Raw genomic sequence first — 25,759 nt, forward strand, 5'->3', positions numbered from 1 at the left:
AGAACAGGGAGGATTGCATATGCGGGTCTGATCCGCACTAGATACTTGTTACTCAAATATGGCATAGGCTAGACATTTCATGTGTAGAAATATTGTGAATTTGTATTGTATTGTTGTTTATGTCACAGATCATAGTCGTGAACAGATAGTATCGGCAGAAGAATTCATCTACTCGTCCAGATTAATAGCACGGCCGAACTTGGCATAAAGGACTACTTTGAGCTCTTTCATACCCTTCTCACACTCGTCCGCAGCCTCTGATTGAACAGCGAGTGAAGCTGCAAGGTCTTCTTGGTCTTGTTCCAACCGCTCGAGTGCACGTGGCTGAGAAAGATGAAGAAAGGATTCGCCGACTTTGTACCTACCATCAAATGTTAGCAAGTTTATCAGAGTTGATGGAAGTTATACAACACGTACAACACGGTTTGATCTTCATCAGTTAGCTCGAGCTCGGTAGAGAGGTCATCTAGAGCCTCTTTTTCTTGCTGCATTGCGGTGTTATAACTGGTATACAGAAGTCTGAACGTTTACGTACTTTCAACTCCTCTAACTTTAGCTCAATATTTCGTAGACGAGTGTTGAGTTTTGAGAACGAGTTTATGCGCTGCTGATCCTCTGATTTATGAACAATCATAAGCAATCTTTCTAGCACCCTCGTCTGGCACTCACCCCATGTAACCTCGGCAGTGTCTTCATTCTCCTCCTCTTCAGCAAGCTACAAATCGCATCGCTCAGTCAGTACCATTGTCTAGCTTGTGCGATACTCACCATTCGCATGCTGTTCATGATCAAACACCACTGATAATTGTAAACCTAACCCTATAGATCACGTATGTCGTGTCTTGATTTTACTCCCGGCTCAATGCCGAATGGGTGCTGCGTGCCGCCCGAGCTGTACTAATAGAGCATCGCCGAGATGGTCCTCGCAGCACAAAGTTGAAAGTGAACCGTCATGGCATCAGGACCCGCTGCACAAGCAATCAAGCGCTGGATATCAGCCCAGTCGCTATACTATGAAAGCGCAAAGACCGCCCTGCTTTTCTATGTTCTACTCATACAGTACCTCAGGGCTTACCGTCATGTGCGAGCAAGGGGCCCCACACAGACTATTAGCGAATTTTGGCAATGGATATCAAAGGCACGCGTTTTTATTATCACTAAAAAGTAATGAGACTGAATGTTGAGTAGAAAGTGATCTTAATGGCTCTACGCCTTCCTTCTGCTCAAAAGAAAGTGCAGACGGAAATGGACAAGGCAAGGCTTGACATCGAGGATAAACTGGTTCCAAAAGGCGCCGAAATCTCGCGGCACCTGGCCCTCCCTGCTGAAGGTAAACCGCCGCAGTGGATTCTGGATGAAATGACCAAGATGGACGTCGAATTGGGTTCGCATGCTGATTGGAGGCATGGGAAACTTTCAGGAGCTGTCTATCGTATGTTATCCTCGTATCTTCACCTTGCTAACAAACGCACTTACGGTTCATTTAATCCTAGACGGTGGTGATGATCTTCAGAAAGTGGTTGTTTCTGCCTTTGAACGATATTCAGTTTCGAATCCTCTTCATCCTGATGTTTTCCCAGCAATTCGGAAGATGGAAGCTGAGATCGTGGCCATGTGTTTGAGGATGTATAACAACCCGGACGGTGCAGGGACTATGACTTCTGGAGGCACCGAGTCCATTGTCATGGCAGTCAAGACGTACAGGGACTGGGCAAAAGCTGTTAAAGGCATAACGGAACCTGAAATGTATGCAGTTTACTTACATTTTATTGCCAGGGTTTTTCTCATGATCATCTCTCTCAAACTCAAGGATTATACCAGCATCCGCGCATGCTGCATTTGACAAAGGGGCCATGTACATGAAGATTAAGGTTCATAGTATACCTCTGGATCCTATCTCGCGCAAAGTCGACCTTAAGCGTGTGCGAAGAGCTATGTGAGTAAAGCACCCGCCTCCTTCTATTCTACTTTTGAACTGTCTGGTGTAGAAATCCCAACACCATCTTGGTTAGTTTTGTCCCGTTCATAAGGATATACCCGTCCTGACACACTTCTTCCTGTGCACCAGCTCGTAGGTTCCGCGGTTAATTTTCCCGACGGCAATCAAGACGATATTGTTGCTTTGGGTGCTTTGGCATCGTCCCACAACATCGGACTTCATGTCGATTGTTGCCTAGGCAGCTTCATCGTCCCTTTCTTGGAGAAAGCTGGTTTGTCTGGCGGTGAAAATGGTGGAACCAAGTACAAACTACAGCCATTCGACTTCAGAGTTCGTGGGGTTACAAGTATAAGTTGCGATACACACAAGGTAATGCCACGTATAAAGTTTGGAAATTTCATTGACATGACTCTAATCTATGTCTTCTCACGTTTAACAGTATGGCTTCGCACCCAAGGTAGGTCTTCGCGGTTCCTATCTTCCTCGTAAACGATTTCCCCACCTGATTCCGCTCCACCCCATGTATAGGGGTCTTCTGTGATTATGTACCGCAATTCAAACTTGCGAAAGTACCAGTACTACATTAATCCGACATGGACAGGTTTGTTCACCACATGGGTTACGATCAAACGTGCGCTGATATCTTTGTTTTGCTTCTGCTTCGCATGGAAAATAGGAGGTGCTTATGCCAGCCCCAGCTTATCAGGATCACGGTTAGCATTGTTCTTCTGTAGCTCACCGCAACGACGAAAATGCTGATTTTACAAACATGTTGTGCCATTGTAAATACGGCTATACATTATCAACTACAGTCCGGGCGCTCTGATTGCTGGAACTTGGGCAGCTATGCAGTACATGGGATCAAAGTACGTGACTGTATTTTTCAACTTGATTATCCTTGGCCCTCGATCAATTTTATGATCTCGGATCTTGATCTCTCGGAGAATCTTTATCATTCACCAGCGTTGACACTAACCGCATTTTGCAGTGGTTATCTGGAATCTTGTCGTGAGATTGTTGGCGCTGCACGGACTATCGCAAATACCATTACGGCATCAATCCCAGAGCTATATGTCCTCGGTTCTCCCCCGGCGTCCGTTGTTGCATTTGCTTCACAGGATCCAAAAGTCAATGTGCTGGAAGTGGGTGACGCCATGTCAAAGAGAGGATGGCATTTGAACGGTATCAGCAGTCCCGCGGCGGTACACATCGCATGCACGGTGAGTGATTTGTGCCCTCGTGTATTCCAGACGGAAATTAACATGTCGTATGGTATGATTGCTTATCCGTTACCTACCATATTGTGCTGTATAGCGCTTGACTGTTCCTTTGGTTGATACGTTCATAGCGGACCTCAAGGATTCTGTACAGGAAGCGAAAACGGCACCATCCGGCAAAGGTACCATGGTGGCTCTGTATGGTGTGTTTTCCCTTCCACTTCCCCCCCTCCCCTTCCTTTGTTCCGTCCTTCTTCCTTCCTCCTGAGACGATGCGTTCAAACGTCGTTATTTTTTGCTTGACATTTAATTTCCCGCATGGCTTCCGCGGATACGTCACTTGAGTCAAAAATACACTCAGCATTCGATGCAGCTGAGGATCAATACAATCACGGGCTCATTTATATCTCGAATCACTTTTTTTCTTTTCTTTATTTTGATTTTCGTCGCATTTTTCTATGTATCCGCACCCTCCCATCCTTGTACCCTTTTTTCTCATTGTGAGTTTCAGGTCTTGGAAAATCGAGCGCAGTGGGCCCATCCATGGTGGGCGAACTGGCAACTGCGTTTTTGGATACATTGTACAAGGCGTAGAAGTCAACGGTGGTTTTATCTTGGTCTGCAGTCCCAGCAGAGTGGAGCGCCATCCGTATGTACATGTCATCTCGCTGGCTTCTCCTGAGAACTGGAAATTTCCGCGCGCAAGGGTAGCAATTTTGTTGTCTTCTCTGGTTATATATATACATACACATATTTGGGTTTGTAAAATGGGATGCATCATGCAGACAGATCAACGATAATCATCATGATGCATTTTTTTTACCGAAACACTGTGTGTGCGGCGTCACGTCAGAGCTGTGGGTTGGGTTCTTGATGGACCCCAACATGTGAGAGGGAGCGTCAATGACCGTGCAGATAGATGTTCGATGTTTCTACTGTGTTCTGATGATGATGATGGTACTAACCGTCATTGAGAACCTGGTGCTGTGCGATGGCGGCCGAGCGTTTCTGAGAGCTAGTCTATGAATGGGGGCGGTGGCCACACAGGTGGTTTAATTATAAGCAGAGATGGGCGCGATGTCAGGGGCCAGCGTTCAGGTCGGTCAAATATCAGGGTCCAGGCCCCGAAGGAAGAGATTGAGTAAGCAAGATCCAGGTCTCACTCAATGGACGAGTTTATTCGTTAATGGAAACGTTTTTTTTTTTTTTTGAGCTTTTAAATGAGTATAGGACGTTTGAATAACTGGAAGAGCGTCCCCAGGCCCATCTATAGCCTATTCTCCCCCCCTTTCCCCCCTGCTCCTGCCCGACAACAGAACCGGTCGTCCGCAGGCAGGCCCATTCCAGCGATGTGCATGTGCTGACGAAAGCGAAAAGAAAAGAAGAAAGAAAGAGACAAAGTGAAAACGTGAACTGGTCCGAGGCGATGGTGGAGAGATTACTATAAATAGCTAAAATGATGCGAGTGTCTGGATGCAGATGCGGCGATGATCCACAGGAAAGGAAAGGAAAGGGTGAGTGTGTGAGTGAGACCACGTTTCTGGAAAAACCGGAAAGAAAATGAATATGGAAAAACGCACGCACAGAGTATAATATTACGCCCCCCTTCGCGAGTGTGAACTTGACTTTCAACCGATCGTGTGCTTCATCCGAGTAGTTCGGAGCTACCTTGGCACCTCAGCACCTTTTTGTTTGATTTGGTTTCTACTTGGAGGTTGGGTTTGTCGAGAGATTGAGAGTGGGGGTGGGCTTGGCCGTGTTGGGTGCGATAATGGAAGGGGATGTCGCAAGGGGCGTAGTCGAGAGGCGGGACAATGGAGCCTATATGCGCTACTGTACCACGCTTTCGAGATTGCTTTTTGCCTTTTTTTTCTTTCGCTGTTTCTGATTTTGTGAAGCATGTGTTTCTGGCGTCCTTCTTTCGTCGATATGGTAGCCAGTGCGGTAAGTGCGGATAGATAACGGAGGGGGGTTTGTTGGTAGTAGATAGTAGATAGATGAGGGCATTCGAACGTCACCCGTAGTCGATCGATCACAAAGAGCTGAAGAGCCCGAGATGGTGGTGGCGCTGCGCGTGTGTGTATACCATTATAGGCTACGGATGGAACTTAGTGACTGAACAAGGATCGTGAGACTCGCGGGAGAACTCGAAGTGTGGCGTTTCGTTTCCAGAGAGCGAATGGTATTTGCAATGAAAGTCAGATCTCGTACGTAATTGCATTTTGACGGTGACGTAAGAGGGGACAAGGTGGATTGGATTATGTCACAGCTGTGACTGCTGTGTCGATGAGACGGAGGAGCATCTTGGGTCAGACCTAGACTTTTGACTCAATGTCTGTCCATTTCCGAGCCTGTGCGTGTCATCGCTTTAGCCTATTGTTGTCTCAATTCTGATTAGGGAGTGCCGCTGTATACCATTACTGACTCGCTCGCAAGCACGTTCCTGCACCTCTTGAGCCATCTTCATACACTCAATTAGAAATAAGTCGCCGCCATCACGGAAATAAAACAAAATAATAACGACAACGTGTGTGGTGTAAAAAGGCACCTCGGATCCCAGGGAGCGGAGGCATCGCCATATTGACAAACTAGCATTTGCAGATTCAGACTGTCTTGGTGATCGAACGTTCAAAAACCGGATTTTTTTATGTGGCTGAATGCGGTTATGTGAGATAAGGAAGGCGAGGTAAAATAGATCTTGGGCTCGTATAGCCTCATCTTATCATGAAGATGGAGACTTGAGGGTTCTGGAAGAAATCGATCAGGGGCGCTTTTTGTATTGTTTGATGGCGATAACGGAGAAAGGTGAGAGGTAGGTGGCGTCCTTGAAAGCCTCAGTGCAATGATGGTGATGGTGAAAGCGGTGAGGGTCAGCCCTGAAGGACAACGGAGGAGCGGAGCCGAGGGGAAATAAATGGATATAGATAATGTAGCGATCGATGAGTGTCGGATGTTCTCAGGAGATAACGTTGCCTGCGTCACGATCAGCATGCACGATAGAATAAGGTAATATAATGGACGAGCAACGGGCAAAGGAAATGGAAGAAATTCGCCTGTAAAAAGCTATTCCGGTAAACAAGCAAAAGGTTTGACGGGAAAAGCAAGTGGAAACGGGGTGCAAGGTGTCGGTGTTCGCAACTTCCATTTTTGAGCGACTGCACCCTGCTACAATGAGACGAGACATGACCTGTGCGATTGTGCAGAATGCTAAAGTTGTGCAGCGTGTGATTAGCTGATGCTTTGTGATTAGGATTTTTGAAATCGGACGAGTTTTTGGGATTGAGGCGTGGGGAGGGCTGTCGGATATGAGACAGCTGGCATGTTTGGCAATCGGTAGCTGCTGGATTCCCTTGGAAGGATACAGGGACCGCGTGGAAAAGGGAGTCAAATATAGAGAGGAGTCGGAGTCGAGAGGGAACGGTTGCGGAAAGGGTCGAGACAATGCTCGCCACCTGTGATAAGGTGGATGGATCGGGAGTAATAGAGGATGGCATTGGTGAGCTGGAAAAGCGTTTCGCCAACGAAAAGGGACAAAAGAGGGCAAAAGCCGGAGGAGAGCGAAATTGAATTTTTCAAGGCAGTTCCGGGAACGGCTGGAGTGTTCGGCAGGAATTGAACGTTGGTGGTATTGATCCTGGCATCAGAGAGTGCACCGGTTTGAGAAGAGGAAGGGCTTCGTAACACGCTGAGAGACCGGGTGAGGGGGAGAATGCGGTAAGTGAGCCGCTGAGGCAGCCGCGGAGAGTGGCCGATGTTATCTTGAGGATGCAATCGGAACGAACAATTGTCGTAAGATGTGAACCGGACCGCGGCGAGGCCATGCTTATTAGTTTAGCGATATCTCGACAGTATGGAAAATAAAGAGGGTGTGGCGGAGGAGGGGCCAGGAGAGGAAGGACACGGGCCGTGGGCAGCCGGGGGACAGAGAGAGGTATGTTTTACCCGCCGGTTCTGTTCGGACGAAAAGAGGTATAAAGAATGTGTTTCTTGCGATATATTCCAACTTTATTGAGAAACAGTTATAGGGCACCTATTCCTGGCTCGCACCACACCACGCTGCAGCCCAGCGAGCATATCGATCCCCGTATGAACCAGTGAGTCAACCTAACATCCCACCCAATCCGTCTCCCTTCCATTCTTCTCCTCCCTTTGTCTTCTCTCCCATCATGGCCTTTCCTCTTACTCGCCCCCCCTCCCCCTCACGCGAACATAATAACTCCGCAGACGTAGACCACCTTTCTACCGCTCTCCATGCTGCCTTGCAGACCTTCTCTTCCGGCCCCTCTTCTCACCCACCCCAAGACCAAGACATGTCCAGGGAGAAAGACACAAAGCCTTACATCGATATCATCGTCAGCTCAAACTGTCTCTCCCTCAAGGGCACAGGCGTAGACGTCGAATCAGCCCTCCTCTCCGGTCACGTCGCCCTCTACCTCACAGAGTCCACCTCCATCAAAGAGATCAATCTCCAGTTCAGAGGGAAAGCCAGACTCCCCGCCCCTCCCAATGAGCCGTACGTACTCTTTGTTCTCCAACAGCTCTACCACCACTCACCTTCATCCCTCGTCCAGCCTTTCACTCAACTCCTCTCATCCAATGTATATCATATGTAACCACGACTGGACCTTTCTCGAGGGCGAAAAACGCCACAGCCACACTCTCAAGGCCGGCCGCCATCTCTTCCCCTTCCAACTCCAGCTAGGTGGCTCCCTTCCCTCTAGCATCTCCACCACTGCCTACGGTGGTGCTTCAGTCATGTACAAACTTCGCGCAGTGGCAGTCCGCCCAGGACTATCCCACAATTTACAAACAGCCATTCCCATCTCTATCATGCGATCCTTCGCTCCAGAGGCACTGGAATACCAACAAACTCTCGAAATCGAAAACACCTGGCCAGAAAAACTCATGTATTCCATCATGATTCCCCACAAAGCTTGGGCAATTGGCGACAAACTAACTGCCATCGTCAAGTTTTCACCCCTTGCCAAAGGGGTTCGCGTACTCACCGTCGTGACCGCCATCAACGAAATCACAAAGTTGTATGGCCGCGCTGCCTCGCAGGAGCATACCCGTAGTGTCGCCACAGCCAAACATGAGATTGTTAATGGAAAGGCGGTGCTGATGATTGAACACCATCATAGAACACGCGTGCCTTTGCTTCATGGACCTTACGGATCGGTCTCGTACACCTATTCATCTTCTACGCCTGCCACCCCTGGTCTCTCAAATGAGCATCGTACACTCAGTTCTGGCTCGTTGACTGGTTTGGCCCAAGATTCTTCCCCTAGCGGAAGAACATCAACCTCGAGTGATGGTGGAGTCGGAGCTTTTTCAATGTCGGCAATGACAGGCTCAGCCACCGCTTCATCGTCGAGTAGTGAGTCCAACTCCCAAGAGGAGCAGGACTCAAACGAGGATGTCGTCACTTCCATCAGCCTCACCGTCCCCCACTCTGCCACGCCTACCCACACTCAAGAACCCATCATCGTCTCTCACCGCGTCCGCTGGAGCATTCTCATCAGCAACCTTGACGGCCACACTTCCGAGCTTCGATGTTCCCTCCCCCTCCACATTCTAGATCACCGCCTTCTAGACTCCGCTCGCTCCAATACTGCAGCCACTCGCCGCATCGTGCTTGGAATATCGGAGGTCCCTGAGGAAGACTCACACGACATGGAGCTTCCGAGCTATCCTGCGCATATCCGCGATCGCGTTGCGAACATGTACCTTCCTGATGCTGCCACCATGCGCGTGTCCAATCCCTGGGTTCACAGCGGGCTTAGTCCGACGCACGTGAGCGAGATGCAGCCCTTCACGGGGATGTGGACGCCCTCGGGCGCCTCGTCGCCGCTGCAGGCCCACCCCTTGTCGTCGCAGCTCCCGCACGTGCCCACGTCGGGGATGAGCACGCCTCTGGACTGGGTGAACTCGGAGCTGTTGCTCTCCTTGTCGAACGAGGCGCCTACGCCCCACCCAGAGCCGAATGGCCACTCGCCGGTGCATTCGGATCCCACGAGCCAGCCCCCCAGCACGCCCATCTCCCGACGCCCAAGCCGGCTGCCCAGTCGCGCTCCCAGCCCCGAACGGCATCACCACCACCCCAGCGCCGCATCGCCCACCATCGGCATCGGCGGCGGCGCGCCCCAGACCTTCATCCACGGCGGAAGCCAAGCGAGCAGGAACTTGCCGGGCCTGTTCACCAACGCGATGAAACCCTTCTCGTCCTCGCTCACCTCGCCCGGCTGGCTCTCCTCCCGCTCCTCTTCGCTGTCCAACATCGCCGGGCTCACCTCGAGCAACAACTCGGACCACGCGCACAGCTACTACCGCCGGCCCCCAGCGCCGCTGACGCCTCCAGCCGACGCGGGGGCAGGGGCGCCGACGTCGGACGCGCTGATGTGGCATCGCGCGTTTACGGAGGTGCCGGATTATGGGATTGCGTCGAGGGGGTTTATTGGGGGTGTACCGCCGTTGACGAGTATGAGGGGCTTGCCGTCGTATGAGGAGGCGTCGTTGAGGGAGGCGGAGGGGACATCGCCGTCGGGCCAGCTCTCCATCAATTTGCGCCGGCCGAGCCCGCGTCAGGCGGCGGGGTCGCGGTGAGGTGAGCGGGTTGGTTGGTTGGCGGAATGCGTTCGCTGCCCTGCATGATCTTCTCGTCTCTGTTATCTTTTTTTCCTTCTTTTTCTTCAAGGTCCTGTTGTATGAGTATGGCACGGGCATCATCGATTTTCTCCCTCCCTCTCCCTCTCTCTTTTTCTTTCTCTCTCTATTTTTTATTATTAACCTCATCATCCATAGACTGTTTTGGGCACCCATAGAGAATTGTAACGATTGACTTATAGACGGACTATTTATTTTTTCAAGCTTTCTCATCCCAGCTCTGCATCATTCAAAGAATCGGTTGTAGGATTATTACTCCCCCCCCCTTCCTGTTGGCGCTTATAGTTATCATTTTTGTATATGTATAGTGGCGAGTATGAGATGGGGTGTATAATAGCGAGAAAATGAGGAACGGTATTGGCAGGCACTTTTGAATTTCAGCGTGTTGGGAGTTTTGAAGATAAATCCAGTAATCAAGACACCATGAGGTCGCAACGTCATGTACGAGAGCGAAAGTAAGCCATGCGCATGAAGAAAGAGCAGCCACAACAGACTTGCAATGTGCGGTACTATGGATGCAAAGAGTGAGTCAAGGTCATGCAGTCACATGATTCAAACCATAGACGGAATCATCCGAAAGTGTGAGAGAGGCCATGTACTTTCACATTCAAAGTTCTGTCTTAGTGCGAGATGAATACAATGATGTTGCTCGAGTTGAAAGACTGGTTAATGATCCGGAACATGCCTTGAAAAAGAGTGCATTGAGTGAGCTGTGTCCAGGATACTAAGAGTCAAGTAACAGTGAAACAATGTGTGAGGCATAGCTCAGACCTGCTCTGTAGGAGTATGAGTATGACTTACTGGACCATGTCTCCAAAGAAGGTGTGTTCATACACACAAACAAGACTATCACAGCCATGGGTATGGCAGACTTATTTAAAGATCTTATATCATCTGTCTATGGATTACCAGAGATAGTCCTTTCTGATGGGGGGACCTTGGTTTGCTAGCAAATTTACAAAAGAACTATGTGTTACGATAACACAATTTTCGGACCTTTCCTTCATTTTCATTCTCCGCTTTGACCTTGTATACTTTAGCTTTCACACATGGTGCCACACGGCACTTCCCCTTTTGTTCAAACTCCTCTTTCTCACGCCGCGTTGCCTTCTTCTTATTTTAGATACAACTCTCTCACACAGTGGAGCTGGTCATGCGGGCTAGGCCCCATGACATCATCAGCCACTGACTTTATCAACTGTACAGTACATAAGTACAAACACTCTGTATTAGTATATATACCCCAATAGATCCAGGAGACTCCTCAGCGAGTCCTCCTGTTGTATACCAACAAACTCTCTGCATCTTGAGGGGTAACCACTCCCTCTTCATTTCCTCTATAGTGTGTTCCTGTGTGCGCCGGAGTAACTAACTCTTGGTTGTTACACCAATAGACCAAGGAGACTCCTCAGCGAGTCCTCCTGTTGTTAACCAACAAACTCTCTGCAGCCTAAGGGGTAACCACTCCCTCATCATCTTCCTTATAGTGTGTTTCTGTGTGCGCCAGAGTAACTAACTCTTGGTTGTTACAATAGCGCCTTGCGCGTTTTGTCCAAGACAGACTTCATGTCTTTGGCCATGTTCCCAGCAGCCTCGTTCTTGCTTTTACCAGGTTCTACACCCATTCTGGGGAGGTACGATCTAGTAACCTCGAATGGTGCCTTTCCTGTAGCCGACGACTGTTTGATATTATAAGAGAACTGGGCTATCTTTAGCCACTTGGCCCAATCCGTCTGCCTGTCATTAATAAATATACGGAGGTATTGCTTCAACTCCTGGTTGAGTCTCTCCGTTTGTCCATCGGTCTGCGGATGGAACACCGTTGATAACTTAGGTTTGATGCCCAGCATCCGGCATAACTCTTTTGTAAATTTGCTAGCAAATTGTGGCCCTCTATCGGAGATAACCATTTCTGGTAACCCATGGATAGACCATACAAAATCTTTAAATAAATCTGCTGTACGAGCGGCAGTAATGGTTTTATTGGTGGGTATGAATACCACTTCTTTGGAGAAGCGATCTACTACCACCATTACTGAATCATACCCATTTGACTCGGGCAGATCTGTTGTGAAATCAACCGATATATCTTGCCAGGGACCAGCTGGTATCGGATTCGGCATAAGTTTACCGGCTGGCGGTTGGTGAGAATTCTTTGCCATGGCACATCTCAGACAGGATTTTACATATTCCTATAGGTCTTTGACCATGCCAAGCCACATATAGTTTCTGGAGATCAACTCCATTGTTCGTTGCCACCCAGGGTGCCCAGCCACTGGAGTGTCATGATGTCTATCTATTGCCTTGATCCTTGCGGACTCAGGCACATAGATTTTGTCTTTAAAATGGAAGAGTCCGTCTTCCCATAAATAGTTTTCATTGCCATCAAGGCGCGCCTTCTTTTCTGAGGAGATGTTTTTCTTGAAGTCTTCCAGAAGATCGGAATCCTGCCCGATTCTAACATTGGCAACCCTTGATTGGTCTATCAGGGTAACACCTTTGTTATCATCTTCGATGCCGTTGGCATGATCCTCTCTTCTGGACAAAGTGTCTGCTTTCCCCACAGAGCTTCCTGGCTTATGAATTAATTTATAATTAAACCTTGACAAGTACACCACATAGCGAGCCTGCCTTTGGTTCAAGTCTCGGGCCGTCATAAAATACTCCAGATTTTTATGATCGGTCCAGATTTCAAATTGGTGCCTAGCACCTTCTAAGTAGTGCTGCCAGTGCTCTAAGGCTCTAATGATATGCTCCATGGAGAACAATGGCTGCTTTGGCAGAGACCGGGTTTATCCGGTTTTGTCACTCCCACTTCAGTGCAACCGTGATCCCATAGCTTTAGAGAATTTCCAGTGTTTTTCGTGAGTGAGGGGTTTAGTGAGAATGTCTGCAACCATATCTCCTGTAGGAACATATCTGATTACTGCCTCTCCCTTTGATACTAAGTCATCTCGGATGAAATGATATTTGCGTTGAATATGTTTTGTGCGAGCACGGAACTGCAGATCTCGTGTAAGAATGATAGCTGCTTGATTGTCACAGTGCAATGTTGTAGATCCATTTTGAGCATGTCCAATTTCTTCAAAAAATGTCTGAAGCCATGCAAGGTGTTGTCCAGCATTGCTCAATCTAATGTACTCTGACTCCGTGGAGGATAAAGCGACCATGCTTTGTCTTTTGCTTGTCCAGGAGGTTGCTCCTCGGATGGTGATAAAGACAAACCCTGATGTTGATTGAGACGTGTCTGGGTCTCCAGACCAATCTGCATCTGAATATCCATAGAAATCCATGTCCATGGAGACATCTGTGCCATCATATCGTAGTTCCATGTCCCTGGTTGCTTTCAGATATTGGAGGACACATTTTGCAGCTTCCCAGTGATGGCTCCTTGGAGCTGAGCTATGCCTGCTTAGTATTCCAACAACGTAGGCAATGTCTGGGCGGGTTCCAAGCATGGCATACATGAGGGAGCCTACAATTGAGAGGTATGACACTTGGCGCCCTTCAATATGCATCTCGTGTTGCACAATATCTTCCCCTGGAGCATTTGCAAGGAGTTTTGATCCATGGGCCATTGATGTCCATACTGGTTTGCAGTTCTTCATTCCAGTACACTCCAGGACTGTGTCAATGTATTGGCGTTGCAATAAGGATATTGTTTTGTTTGAACAATCACGTTGGATTTCTATTCCGAGGATGTATTTTGCTTCTCCAAGGTCCCGCATTTTGAATATGGATTCGAGTTTGGCTTTTGTGATATCCATGAATTTCCGGGATGAAGCTCCTAGGAGGAGGTCATCTACATAGACAACAACAAAGCATATTTGTTTGTTGTCCCGGAATACATAGAGACATGTTTCTGCATTTAGTCTTGTGAAACTGAGCTCCTGGAGCTTGCGATCAAAAGTTTTGTTCCATGTACGACCAGCTTGTTTTAACCCGTAGATGGATTTCTTCAATCTCCAGCAGTATCCAGGTTGGATAGGAACACCCCCTGGAGGAAGCATGTACAGTTCTTCTTCAAGTTCTCCATTGAGATAAGCTGTGGATACGTCCATTTGATCAAGTTCTAGGTTGTACTTTGCTGCCAGGGCTAGAATAATTTGGATTGACTCTAAGTTTGCAACAGGAGCAAAAACCTCCTGGTAATCAATCCCCTCCCTTTGAGTAAAACCTTGTGCAACAATCCGGGGTTTGTATCTCTCAATGTTTCCGTTTTGATCAAACTTGATCCGGAACACAGGTTTTGATGTGATGGGTTTCACCCCCTTCGGAAGTGGAACAGTGTCATATACTGCATTAGTATTGAGACTTAGGAGTTCCTCCTCCAAGGCAGACTTCCATAATTCTCCATCCGGACGTGATAAGGCTTCCTTTAGTGTCCTTGGAAGGTCTGTGTTAGATGGACCGGTACTTGCTATTCCAGCAAAGAATGTCTCCTCTGTATCAGATGTTTCTTCATGAACCTCAGGAGTGTTAGGTTTCTCCATGGAGTCGCCATGCTGCTCTTTTCGAGACTGTTCCTCATCTAGAATCCTTTGATAATCTCGGTTTTTGTCTGCAGGACGGGTCTGGCGACTGCTTCTGCGTACTCCTAGGACTTCAGCAGGCATGACTACTCTTTTAGGAACTTGTGCAGGTACTCCAGGGAGTAGACACATTTGTGTATTTGTTGCCCCACTCACTCCTGAATCACACCTCGGAGGTGTTGGATGACTCCTTGGAGGTGTTGTATGCCTTCCAGAAGCTGATCCAATGGACAGGCTGTCTAGCTGTATTCGGACTTTTTCCACATCAGCTGGCTGTATATTGAGGGGCTGTCCTCCCACTGACTGTAACTCTACTTTGGCTTTCCGTTCTGAAGATGGCCAGTGTTCAGGTCTTGGTTGTAGAGACTGTTGTGGAGGGTGTCTTAGCTGATCAGATGCTCCCACTGCTCTCGGAACGTCTCCACGGAGGTATTGCCCCACTGCTCTCGGAACATCTTCATGCTGATATGGTTCCATTGCTTGTGGAACATCTCCTTGGAGATGTGGTTCCATTTGTAATTCATTTGGATCTCGGATCCAAGGGTCAGGATCATCCTCCTCCAATGTTTTTTGGTCTGGATAGTGAGCATTCTCTGGAATGAGTCCCTCCCACTGATCTGTGCTATTGTCTGTGTTCCAGGGAGCAGTGTCGTCCTTTTGTACCTTTCCGGATTCATTGAATATGACATGCCGACTGGAAAACACAGTTCATTTTTCAGTGTCTAGGAGTTTGTAGGCTTGCTTTCCATGTGTGTAGCCAATCATTATGGCTTTGCGCCCCTTGGAGTAAAACTTCCCTTGCCTTTTGTCTTTCGGAATCAAGGCATATGCTTGGCATCCGAAAGGGCGAAACAAAGTTGGATCAACTCTCCTTTTAAACAGTATTTCATATGGGGTCTTTCCATGGAGTCCTGATGCTGGGCTGCGTGCTGTGATATATGCAGCTGTTTACATGGCATCTACCCAAAATGACTTTGGGAGCTTGGAATCATGGAGCATAGTGGTTGCTAATGTAGACAATGTCTGATTCATGTCATGCGTTCTGCAATGCCATTTTGTTCCGGAGTATCTGCAGCTGTAGTTTCTTGGATGACACCATCTCCTTGGAGTTGATTTTTGAATACATTGCCAGTATATTCTCCTCCCCCATCGCTCCTCTGTGTACAGTGGAGTGAAGTTTTCTTCTCCCAAATGAGTCTGGAAGAATGTTTGGACATCTTCTTTCCATTGCTTGTATTGTTCCAGTGCTTCACTTTTATGTTTTAGGAAGTATATCCATGGAAATTTGGAGAAATCATCTACAATGATAATCCAGTACCAAAAACCCTCCCTGGAAGTTGGTTTGATCGGTCCTCCAACATCTGTGTGCACAATTTGTATGGGGCGCTTGGCTCGGTTTCCTCCAGTGGACTTGAAAGGTAATTTCTTCATTTTTCCTAAAGCACAAGGTTCACAAAACTCCGGGGTTCCGGTAAGGGTGTCTATGTCCTGGAGCTGTCCTTTTGTAACCATTTGTTGCAAGCGGTCCATTCCAATGTGTCCCATTCTCCTGTGCAATAAATTTACATCTACTGCTGCAAAAGCTGACTCCGGGTTGATTTTGGGTTTTGCTTGGATGTGATAAAGTCCTCGCTTGTGTAAGGCAGTGAGGATAAGTTCCTCCTTTTTCCGAACTTCACAAGTGTTTGACCCTGCTGGAAAAAGTGTTGATAACCCTGTTTTGGACAATTTCTGGACAGAGACGAGTGCTAAATTGAAGTTTGGCACAAGTAAGACATTTGATAGTGCAATATTGTAGTCCTTTTTGCCAACAGTTGCTTGTAGGATTACTGTTCCAATTCCAATAGCATTTACAGAGGATTCATCCCCAAAACTGATTGTCCTTGGAGGATGCAGAACATGGTATGTTCCTGGCTCAAACCAGGAGCGGTGAGGGACCATGTGGGATGTTGCTCCGGAGTCAATAATAATTGTTGTTTTGGTCTTATCGGGTTCCGACACAAGGTAAGCTTGAATGTGTTTAGCAAGTGGCTTGGAAATATGTACATGTTTCAATGCAATATAACTTTTTTCCTCCTCAGAGTCAAATCCAGATGATTGCTCCGCCGTATTTGCCTTTTCCTTCTCTTTTCTTTTATCCTTGTGTCTTTCTTTTCCCTTTTTCCTTTGACTTTTTCCAGCTGACTGAAGTGTTTGACACTCTAAGGTGTTGTGTGATTTGACTTTGTGGAAGTCACACCACTTCTCCTCGTATTTGAGTGCTGATTCAGAACCTCCAGGGGCCTTTCCTGACTGTCGTGCAACTTCTGCAGTGATCTGGATCTCAACTGCATCAAAGGTAAGTTTATTTTCTTCAATCATGTTGATTACCGATGACTGAAATATTTGCCATTCAGGAGTGCATGGGAAAGATTGAAGAAGAGCAAAGGCCATAAGTTCAGTATCAACTCCTAGTTTCATTCCGGAGAGGTGTGAATCAATTGTCCGGATCTTCGCAATGTGGTCCTGGATAGGTGATATCCCATCCCAGGACAATTTGGTGAGTTGCTGGAATGAATAGAAGGCTGAGGCAATGTTGGATGTCTGATGGAGTGAGACAAGTTTATCAAATAACTCCTTGGAGCTGGTGAGGTCTCCAGTCCTCATTAGGAGGGCATCAGAGATGTGGTCCTGGATGATTCCATGTGCCTTCTCATCCTTAAGTATCCAGGTGATCTCAGGATCCTCCGAGGAGGTAGGTTTTCCTGGTGAGGGCTTAAGCTCCTCTCCAGTAACAACCCGGAGAACTTTTTCCCGACGTAGCTTTGAGATTATCCGGAGTTTCCATATTTGAAAATTGTTGGGTCCAGTGAGAACTGGACATGCAGATGTATCGTGTGCTGTGGTCATGGTTCCGAGGTTGCCATTTCAAATAAGAATTATTTCCTGTGTAGCTTTTGCGCACCAGGGCTCATAACCTAATAAAACTAAGTGAAACTACAATAGATGTTAGTTTAAGGTGATCTCTAATAAATGTAATGTAACATACCTCAGCCGCTGCCCGAGAGGCTATAGAAACGACTGAGGTATTCCTATACTAAACCCCCTACTACTTATAGTCGGAGGTGCTACTCGCTACAGTATAATGACTCCTAGGAGAACAATGGTTACTCCATGGAGTGGTGGCTATGCTCCATGGAGAACAATGGCTGCTTTGGCAGAGACCGGGTTTATCCGGTTTTGTCAAGTAAATCACAGGGTTAAGGTACTGAAAGTTGTACCTGTTAACACAGTAATATTTCCAGTCAAATTTATCCTGTGTCAGGAAACAAATACAAAGCTAGATAACAATAACAAATGCCTGGCCAAGTCCTTGCAGAAGGCAATAGATCAGGGTATTAATATTGAAGAGTATCTGTATAAGCGCAAATCTAAATTAATATTGAACTAAGGAATGATACATTGAATATCTACTCCTTATATAATAAACCATGAAGGTCAGACCAGGAGGGGGAAAGAATAGGAGAGTGGTCTGACCAAACAGTTAGCCAATAAAAAAAAGGAAAAAATGGTACAATTTATCATAAGTACTGATTGTGTGGGAGAAGTCCTTAGCAAGGGATGTACAATTGCTGGATCAGTAAACCCATGGGAAGGTGCTGAATCACAGTCTGTATTGCTGATTAATCTCTCACTGAAGTATTCCCATGCATAGCTCTTTGTCAGCGCTATATCATTGGGATACCTTCTCGGGGATAGGAATCTCCTACATTGTAAGTATAATAGGATATAAGTGTGGAAGGAAAATAAGAAAAAGAAAGATAAAAGTAAAAGAGTACTGGCCATTGTAAGGACCATTTTATTATTTTCTTATCTTCACTATGTCTTGGTTCTCGAACACTTTTCCCATTACACCTCTGGCTCTAGGGCTAGAGGTATCGTTTGCCGTTCTACTTCTCATAGCCCTCACAGGCTTTCTTAACCATCACTACCATTTTATATCACAGATCAGAGACTGGGTATCGCTCCCAGCCAGCCAGCACACTGGGTAAGGACTGGTAGTAGGCATCTCGCCAACCAGCTCCAAGCCCCAGTAAAGCCTGGTAATACTAATAACGCCTTATTTAGGATCGTACCTCATCATGAGGATACGGTTCCTGAACACGCGTGACAATCCTCTATTATTAGTACAAGTCTCTCACCTGCTGATTAATCAAGTTAAAAGTCGTACGATAGTTACTCTCCCTTTTTCTTATTGGTCGATTGATTCCTCAGACCACTTTTCGTATATTCTCCTTTCGGTCTGAGGAATGGACAGTTCACTATATAAAGCCTTACCTATTCATGTATGGCTCCTTAGTTTTCTATTACTGAATTTACCCGCTTTACTCCTCAACAAGAACCTTTGAAGCTTACCACTCAAAAGTCCTCTACTCGCTATATTTACTAGCGTCTGTCGACCTCAAGCTCATTGAACCCTTACTCCCTGCAAGTGCAGAAGGAGATAGGTTTAGTTTTTGTTATAGTTTATCGTTGCCTCACAGCCATGACTTCTAATCCAGTGGCGAGAGGATTGATGGGGAATGGGTTGGATAATCATGACATGGTGGGAATGCAATAGAAAAATTGATTCCTTACATCCTATGTTAAATGAGATATGCTGATACAATTGGGGTGAAGCATGCCTTTAGAAAACAAGGGTATTATATGACAGTTTTGTAGAACATTGCTGGGGTCTACAAATCCGAAGGCATGCTCTTTGCCATTAGAACAAATTTAGCATATCAAGCCGAGAAGTAGCCCAACCATTGGATGCTGGGTGTACGAGTTTGTACCACCTTAAGAATAAAAAATTTACTCAATGTGATTGATAGTCAGTGGTTCTGAAATCAACATATACAATATTAGCATGATAGATTCCCAGTACACGAGCATAGCAGAATAGATGAGACTGGGTGCCAGTATTATCATAATGATACAATAACATAACATTGCAATGCAAGTTTTTGGGATTGATGACATTTTGCACTCTGCAAACATCATAATGTAATAATCCACAGTGGACTCAGAGAGTACAGAAAAGCAAATTGGACCAGCCGGGGATTGAACCCAGGACCTCCTGCCTATATATGGCGGTGCTCTAAACAACTGAGCTACCAGCCCTTGGATATCAACACTCAACACAATGTTGTATAACAAGGCTAACAGGCTTTGATCTTGACAATTCCAACACATAAGTTGTATTGTTGATGTGAAGGATGTTGTGACAATATAACTTGTTATTCTTGATTATAACTTCCACAGAAATAGCTGAATCACCCATGTTTTGTTCGGATAATGGGAAGTGGGGTGCAGTATTATTGTCGGATGCATCTGAAGCTGTAGATTGCATGTGGTGAAGGATGAGGATGTGTGCTTTGAGGCTTATTATGAAATCCTAAAAAGGATATAAGTGCCTTATTGAATAGTGATAAGATTGATTAAGGACCTTGAGAGCTGGATCTCCAGCTTGTTGACTTGAGAAAGAGCTTAAGTGTACCGGCATATTTTAAGAGGCTCCTTTTTGGTGGTAGAGTTTAAGTTTAATAATTGTCTTCTCTAAGTGGTCATGCTGGGTTGATAATGCAAGCTTTTGCTGGATGAGACATATATGTGCTTGCTAATGCTTAATTTGAGTGGGTTATTGTGTAAACATCTTGCAACTTATCCTGGTGTACCTTGTCTTACCTACATAATGTTCAAGCTCACCCTACATGTAAAAAAATATAAGTGATTTATATAAATTATGACACTGCAACTCACCAGTTCCATGGAGTAAGGACCTGTTGTTCCAAATTGTCTAATCTGTGCCAGGTAATCCCCAAGAGCGTGAACCTTATAAGGACACAGATTAAACAATTTGAATTGGCAGGTATTGTCTAAGGCAGTGTGATTCTGGCTTGAGCCAACTGATGCTTGCTGGAGTTGAAAATGTTTGTGTGCCTTAGCTTCACATTTGAGTTCATAGGTGTAAAAGGCAGAACATGTTTTTTTCACAAAGTATCAAAGTTGCTTCCCAAGAGAAACAGCAACCTTTTCCAGTATCTTGAGTGTGTTGTCAGTGTGCATGCATAGCTTGGCAAGCACATGCCAATGGGCTATGCAAAATATTAGTTTCAAAATTGATGTATTATGAGGCTCAGTAAGGAGGCCATACAAAACTGGGAGTGCACACTAGAGCAGACATCAGGATTAGTGGTATGTTTAAGGTATACTATCACCAGAAGGGGTGCATACCTGTAAAAGGTCATCAAAATTGTGGGCCGTCGTCCTTTTCATTTCAGATAAGTTTGTCATAAATCTTTGAATTGTGTCCCAACCAAAAGTAGAGACTTGGTAATAGCTAGAAATGGTTGTTAACTGGTTTTAAAAAATACTGGTTGTTAAAAGGGGTTATATCATACAAAAATATCTAATGTATCACAGAGGCTGGCCTTAATGGAATCCAAAACACAGAGAAGATGAGTGAACATAGGCTTCCATACCCCAGCACTTTATGACAATGCCATGCTTGTAAGCCTCAAGGAATTCATCATCAAGCAAGATATCCCATTGAGCATGGAAGAGCTCACAATGACAGTGAGTGAAAAATGCACTGCTAGGTGCCTTGTTCCCTGTGTGAGATGATACAAAATCTTTGAAGCCGTCAGGGAGCTGTATCAAAAGGTTTGCATAAGACAGACAAAGAAAGTAATGTAATCGGTACAAATTGGCCTGTGTTCTAAAAATAAGCGGCATAGTGACAAAGATTGCAGGAAGGTTTTGTGCAATAGTATTTTGATTCATTGGCAAAATGGACATACAAGGGCCAAAGCTTGGAGGAACTGGAATATGTCAACTGAGTAGCATTGGACCATAGCATTAAACCAGCCACAACATGCTGGAGGTTTTAACCAGGCTGTCGGGAACTTTGTAATTCATTGTGGGCTGTCAAGGAAGTGTGAGAGGTGTATAATTTTCCATGCACCTGAACTTCATTTGGCCCTGAGGTTTCCACAAGAGCTCATACAACTTATGATGGAAAAGACAATCATTATGAGGCTTTGCAAGCTTTTCACAGATAATTGAGATGAGAGATCAGTGGTATTGATCAGCTAGTTGCAAAGACTTAGCTGTAACTCAGGATCAGACAGATCAAGACCAAAGAATGGATACTGGTGTGTACATTGCAAATGAAAGGGGTAGCATTGTTGTTAACCATCTAGGACTTAAGCTGGAAGACCAAGATGGAGAGAACTGTGATTTTCCATGTGATCTATTGAAGAGGATGCTATGCTAGACTGTGAAAGCAGCAACTTAGACATTAGACAACAACTCAGAAAACAACTCAGACAATAACTCAGACACTGACAACAAAACCTTATTAGCAATAAACAAAATGTATGCGGTGGACTAGTCTCCCCTAGGCATACCATTTAGGAGAAAGACAGTCATTCCTTCTATCAATGGTCTGCTTCCAAATGCGCCTAAGTTACCATCGTATGGGAATCTCTTCCCATCAAGCAGCCAAACAAATGCAACATCCATGGCATGCCTTCCAAAAATGGTATTGCCACATGGAGCGGCAGTACTACCACAAGTTCATTAATGTTGAACGTATTACAATTGACGTACCAGTACCTACTTAAGCTTCACTTTTTGTAATTTTACTTTTACTTTTTCCAAGTCACATGGCCATGTGACACAACACCTGAGCAGTGTCTAGACTTAGCATGTGACCAGTCACATGCTAGACATCGGACTTTAAACTTTATTTACAACTGTACAGTACCTTATGTATTTTAGTATATATACAGGAGCAATACATGGGGAAGGACTCAACGAGTCCTCCTGTTGTCTACCAACAACTAACTTGTTTCTACCAAATGGGTAACCACTCCCACCTCTTCCTCTTCTTCTGAGTGTTGTTTCCGTTGTTCTCCAGTGCCCCAAGACTGTGTCTTGTTGGTGTTGTCACAGAACGTTGAAATGAGCATACAACAACCTGTTTTGCCTACAGGTTGTATATATATCCACCACCACTTAATGGTACAATACTAATGAACAGTAAATCTGGAAACTTTTGCTTTAATCTTAATCCCTAACATTTTTCTCCGCTTCATTTTCAACCAAGGTAGTATTCCAACAACTCACAACCACCACCAACCACCACCAGGCTTTAAACTGTAGCACTTCACTCAATATAATCGATTGGTCTTCAAGTGTAGTGTCAAATATTCGGAGGGAGCCTGTATAACATGCATGAGTCAAATGAAAGTGTTGGTTTACTTGTTCCTGTAGCAGTCACAAAACAGCACATTCCTGCCATCAATAAGGCTCCCAATTGCTTCTAGTTGGTAGTCATGTATCATGGGGTATCCGGGTATCAATAATGTGTCAATTTAGTATATGGCCTTCATACTGCAAGACAAAAATACAAAGGTAGATTGGCCACATTTGCAGGACTGAGTGACATTGAGTTGGATTGCTTTGGCAGACACGGCAATATGGACACTACGTGTCTGCTTGTCCCCACACGTGACTTGCTTAGGGAGATTCCTGTACTACAGTTTTTGTTCTCACTTTGTATGCAGACTAGCGGTGGACAATGATGACATTTTTGGCGAGGACAAAGTACTAGTACTCCAAGTCTGAGGCTTGTCTATGATATCAATGTTATATACATACTAGATCAAATTTTATTGGTCATCAATGCTACCTCAGGCTCTGGTTTCTACCTCATAAGGACCTCTGACAAGTAAATCACCAGAGTTAAATGTCTACAATGTACACTACTACTGAGCACCCTGCTAAGACCTAGTACACTAGCTGCTAACACATAATAAGGTTGTGTCTACACCAGAATGTTGTATAGCACCACGGGCAAGAAAGCGTGGTAGCTATTCCGAATTACCACGGATATGGGCGTGAACCTAATATTTTTGGCGGGATCATCAGTTCGGCCGATAACCACCAGATTCAAGTATTACAAGGTATGCAACAGCTGTACTGCTATTGCCTAAGATTGTGAGTGAACGGCATGCCCAAACACCACTTGAGTTCTATTATTCAATCATGTATCAGCCTAACTTGTTTCAATGCATTAGTTCTGTCCTTTGTTCTAACGTATTACCTTTGGTTCCGAGGCGGTTTATTGAGATCAAGGCTGAGAGCCCCAATGTCAGTACACACCTTTATTTGTGAGCAACATGCCCCGCTCAGGCAAACTATCACAGTCCTTGTACGCTAAGCTCTGGTGTGGTCGTGACTTCGGCTTTATACTACCAAGTTTCAAAATATCGAAAGTGGCGGAGACAGGCTAGCATGCAGCTAAAGCCCGAAGATCTATGATTGTTCTTCTTCTCCCATCTTATCAAAGAAGAGAAGAGAGGTGGCGGTTCTTTCACAAATCGTCAGTTTTAAGTTCCAGCATTGAAGACTCGACCCGCTGTCACGCGGCTGGTTCACAAAGGTTTATTCATGTAACGGCTTGGCCACGCTGCGCTACTTTCGCTGCGCTGCCACTTACCTCTGATCGTTGGGAGCTAACTGGGGTCTGCATGAGCATTGATTAGGAGCTGACCTGATGCCTTCAATGTCACTGTTCTTGCGTTGCCAGGCCTGCAGGGGCCAGCTTTGGGATATCAGTATATTGCAATTATGTACAGTATCATTTAATATTTGTATGAACGTTTAATTCTGTATTGGCTAGGATTAAATCTTGTTGGGATGGATGAGAATTATAGGACTTACTCGGTCTAACGAGAGAACTACACGGTATCGGCCAGAAGGAAAGTCACCATTGCCATAGTGTTTATACTCACAGCTTGCAAAATGGCTCACAATGTCTGAACCTTTGATGATGACTGATTCCGTTAGAAACTCATCATGATACAAACGAACACCCAGAAGCGGGTATTGCCTGTAGATGTCGAATGTAGCTTCGAGAGGTGTTAATGGTCGGAAAGGCTTTACGAGCATGAAGTAATCGGTGATTTTTTTGCATGTCCCTGCACGAGAATGAACGAAAATCCCATCAATTTTTCCTGCGTGTGCCTCTGCCTCACGATCAGATTTATACAGGATCATTGAGTCACCGATGGATTTCTTCCCTGTCGTGAAACTGATCCCTCGGAAGGTGATCCTATCACGCTGCTGTACCATGGGACTTATGGGTATCGCTCCTAACGTCGTATGATCGTCTTCTGTACAGTACTGTGGTGTGGCCGACTCGTGCTGGATACAATGTAATAATTTTCTATACACCTCTTTTGAAAGTGGTCTGAGGGCGGAACTATCGTATGTGCCTTCGTCCAAGATTTCTGCCGCACTAAGGGTCTGCAAATCATTCAAAAGGGTTCCATGAAAATTGGATCCAAAGTATTTCTCGAATAGTGTTTTGAAATGATCCACAGCGTCACGGAGGCCATCACGAAGGCTGCTCTCAAAAATTAATGCCTTCAGATTACTTCCACGACAGAAGGATAAGAAGAATGTGAGTTCCATATCCCCTGGATGCACAGTGAGCTCGCTACAATTACTAGACAAGCAAGGTACTTACTCAGCTTATTATTCGTATTAGTTTTCTGCATAACGCCAATGTACCGTTCAAAGGGGAACGACCACCAGCCATGAACTGGACCGAATGACTCCATGCACTCCACTAGATGCAGTGCTGCGTGATGGTTTGTTACAAGAACATTTGAGGAATATAATGATATTAGAGAAGTCAGATACCGATGGAACGATTGCTGGATGATATGGATATGTGATGCCGACGTTGAGCGCATAGTTGCCCAGCGCACACCAATGACGAGTGCCAAGTAGTTATCGAGCATGTTTTTTTCTCGCTGGCTTGCTTCAGCATGTCCCCAAAGTCTGATCAACGAAATAACACAATTAACAGTGCAGGCTGTACGCCACTGGTCAGCTTTGACATAACCCTGGTTAACACTACCCAAATTCCTTGGAGCGCGGGTCATCCAGGAGGGGATAATAGTGTTAGCCATATCGAACCATATTTCCTTCAGGATACCCTTATTCATGATCGCGTTGGATGGTGACACGGGTTTGGATAAATCTACGACTGGTTCGTGGTACGGGGAAGGCACCTTGATCTCAACTCGAGTGGAAACATCCGACCACTAGAAAGGTTTGGTGAGAACTTGACTTTATAGACGCAAAATACTTGGAGCATACCCATTGTATGAGGGCATTTGCATAATCTGCTTTTACAGGCTTCGTGATCGAACGATCGACTACTACTCCATTCACTTGGGCCAGGGTAATCAAGTAACCTAATCGATAGCTCTTGAGACGGGTCAAAGATTTTGCTTTTGAGCGCCTTAATTGTTCCGGAATTTCCTCAGCTTGCTCCTCAGGCTGTGGAGTTTCGTACGTTTTGCTGGGTC

At 45.8% G+C, this 25,759-nt stretch overlaps 6 protein-coding genes across 6 annotated transcripts in view; 3 read left to right on the forward strand and 3 right to left on the reverse strand.

The window, feature by feature from the left end:
- Positions 1 to 29: 29 nt before the first annotated feature.
- Positions 30 to 821, reverse strand: SERLADRAFT_388218 (uncharacterized protein; the record flags this gene model as incomplete). The annotated part of the gene is made up of 5 exons (XM_007317829.1): positions 30 to 361; positions 418 to 485; positions 536 to 615; positions 670 to 715; positions 769 to 821. 5 exons carry the CDS (start codon positions 784 to 786, stop codon positions 169 to 171), a joined length of 405 nt encoding a protein of 134 aa, XP_007317891.1.
- Positions 822 to 925: 104 nt separating this feature from the next.
- Positions 926 to 3,984, forward strand: SERLADRAFT_466391 (uncharacterized protein; the record flags this gene model as incomplete). The annotated part of the gene is made up of 13 exons (XM_007317830.1): positions 926 to 1,138; positions 1,189 to 1,432; positions 1,494 to 1,746; positions 1,811 to 1,936; positions 1,989 to 2,007; positions 2,069 to 2,308; positions 2,379 to 2,396; positions 2,468 to 2,540; positions 2,616 to 2,652; positions 2,752 to 2,805; positions 2,928 to 3,159; positions 3,254 to 3,359; positions 3,668 to 3,984. The coding sequence occupies 13 exons, from the start codon at positions 953 to 955 to the stop codon at positions 3,748 to 3,750; spliced, it is 1,671 nt and encodes a 556-aa protein (XP_007317892.1).
- An 829-nt stretch (positions 3,985 to 4,813) lies between these two features.
- Positions 4,814 to 5,209, forward strand: SERLADRAFT_466392 (uncharacterized protein; the record flags this gene model as incomplete). The annotated part of the gene is made up of 1 exon (XM_007317831.1): positions 4,814 to 5,209. A coding segment is annotated over one exon (239 nt), but the record flags the coding sequence as incomplete, so codon positions are not given.
- A 1,331-nt stretch (positions 5,210 to 6,540) lies between these two features.
- SERLADRAFT_437502 (uncharacterized protein) lies at positions 6,541 to 6,977 on the reverse strand (the record flags this gene model as incomplete). Its single annotated transcript, XM_007317832.1, has 2 exons — positions 6,541 to 6,882; positions 6,939 to 6,977. The coding sequence occupies 2 exons, from the start codon at positions 6,975 to 6,977 to the stop codon at positions 6,541 to 6,543; spliced, it is 381 nt and encodes a 126-aa protein (XP_007317894.1).
- A 668-nt stretch (positions 6,978 to 7,645) lies between these two features.
- On the forward strand, positions 7,646 to 8,182 carry SERLADRAFT_388228 (uncharacterized protein; the record flags this gene model as incomplete). The annotated part of the gene is made up of 2 exons (XM_007317833.1): positions 7,646 to 8,113; positions 8,163 to 8,182. A coding segment is annotated over one exon (325 nt), but the record flags the coding sequence as incomplete, so codon positions are not given.
- A 15,178-nt stretch (positions 8,183 to 23,360) lies between these two features.
- Positions 23,361 to 25,759, reverse strand: part of SERLADRAFT_408035 (uncharacterized protein) — a gene marked incomplete at both ends in the record, with an annotated part of 3,256 nt that continues 857 nt past the window's right edge. Inside the window, 10 exons of the mRNA XM_007317834.1 lie at positions 23,361 to 23,410; positions 23,541 to 23,629; positions 23,878 to 23,904; positions 23,932 to 23,969; positions 24,102 to 24,118; positions 24,173 to 24,584; positions 24,615 to 24,859; positions 24,910 to 25,023; positions 25,156 to 25,492; positions 25,548 to 25,658. Coding sequence (XP_007317896.1) covers positions 23,361 to 23,410; positions 23,541 to 23,629; positions 23,878 to 23,904; positions 23,932 to 23,969; positions 24,102 to 24,118; positions 24,173 to 24,584; positions 24,615 to 24,859; positions 24,910 to 25,023; positions 25,156 to 25,492; positions 25,548 to 25,658 — 1,440 coding nt within the window. The remainder of the gene's footprint in view (positions 23,411 to 23,540; positions 23,630 to 23,877; positions 23,905 to 23,931; positions 23,970 to 24,101; positions 24,119 to 24,172; positions 24,585 to 24,614; positions 24,860 to 24,909; positions 25,024 to 25,155; positions 25,493 to 25,547; positions 25,659 to 25,759) is intronic.

Source organism: Serpula lacrymans (assembly GCF_000218685.1).
Source record: "Serpula lacrymans var. lacrymans S7.9 unplaced genomic scaffold SERLAscaffold_6, whole genome shotgun sequence".
In the NCBI taxonomy this organism is placed as follows: Eukaryota; Fungi; Basidiomycota; class Agaricomycetes; order Boletales; family Serpulaceae; genus Serpula; species Serpula lacrymans.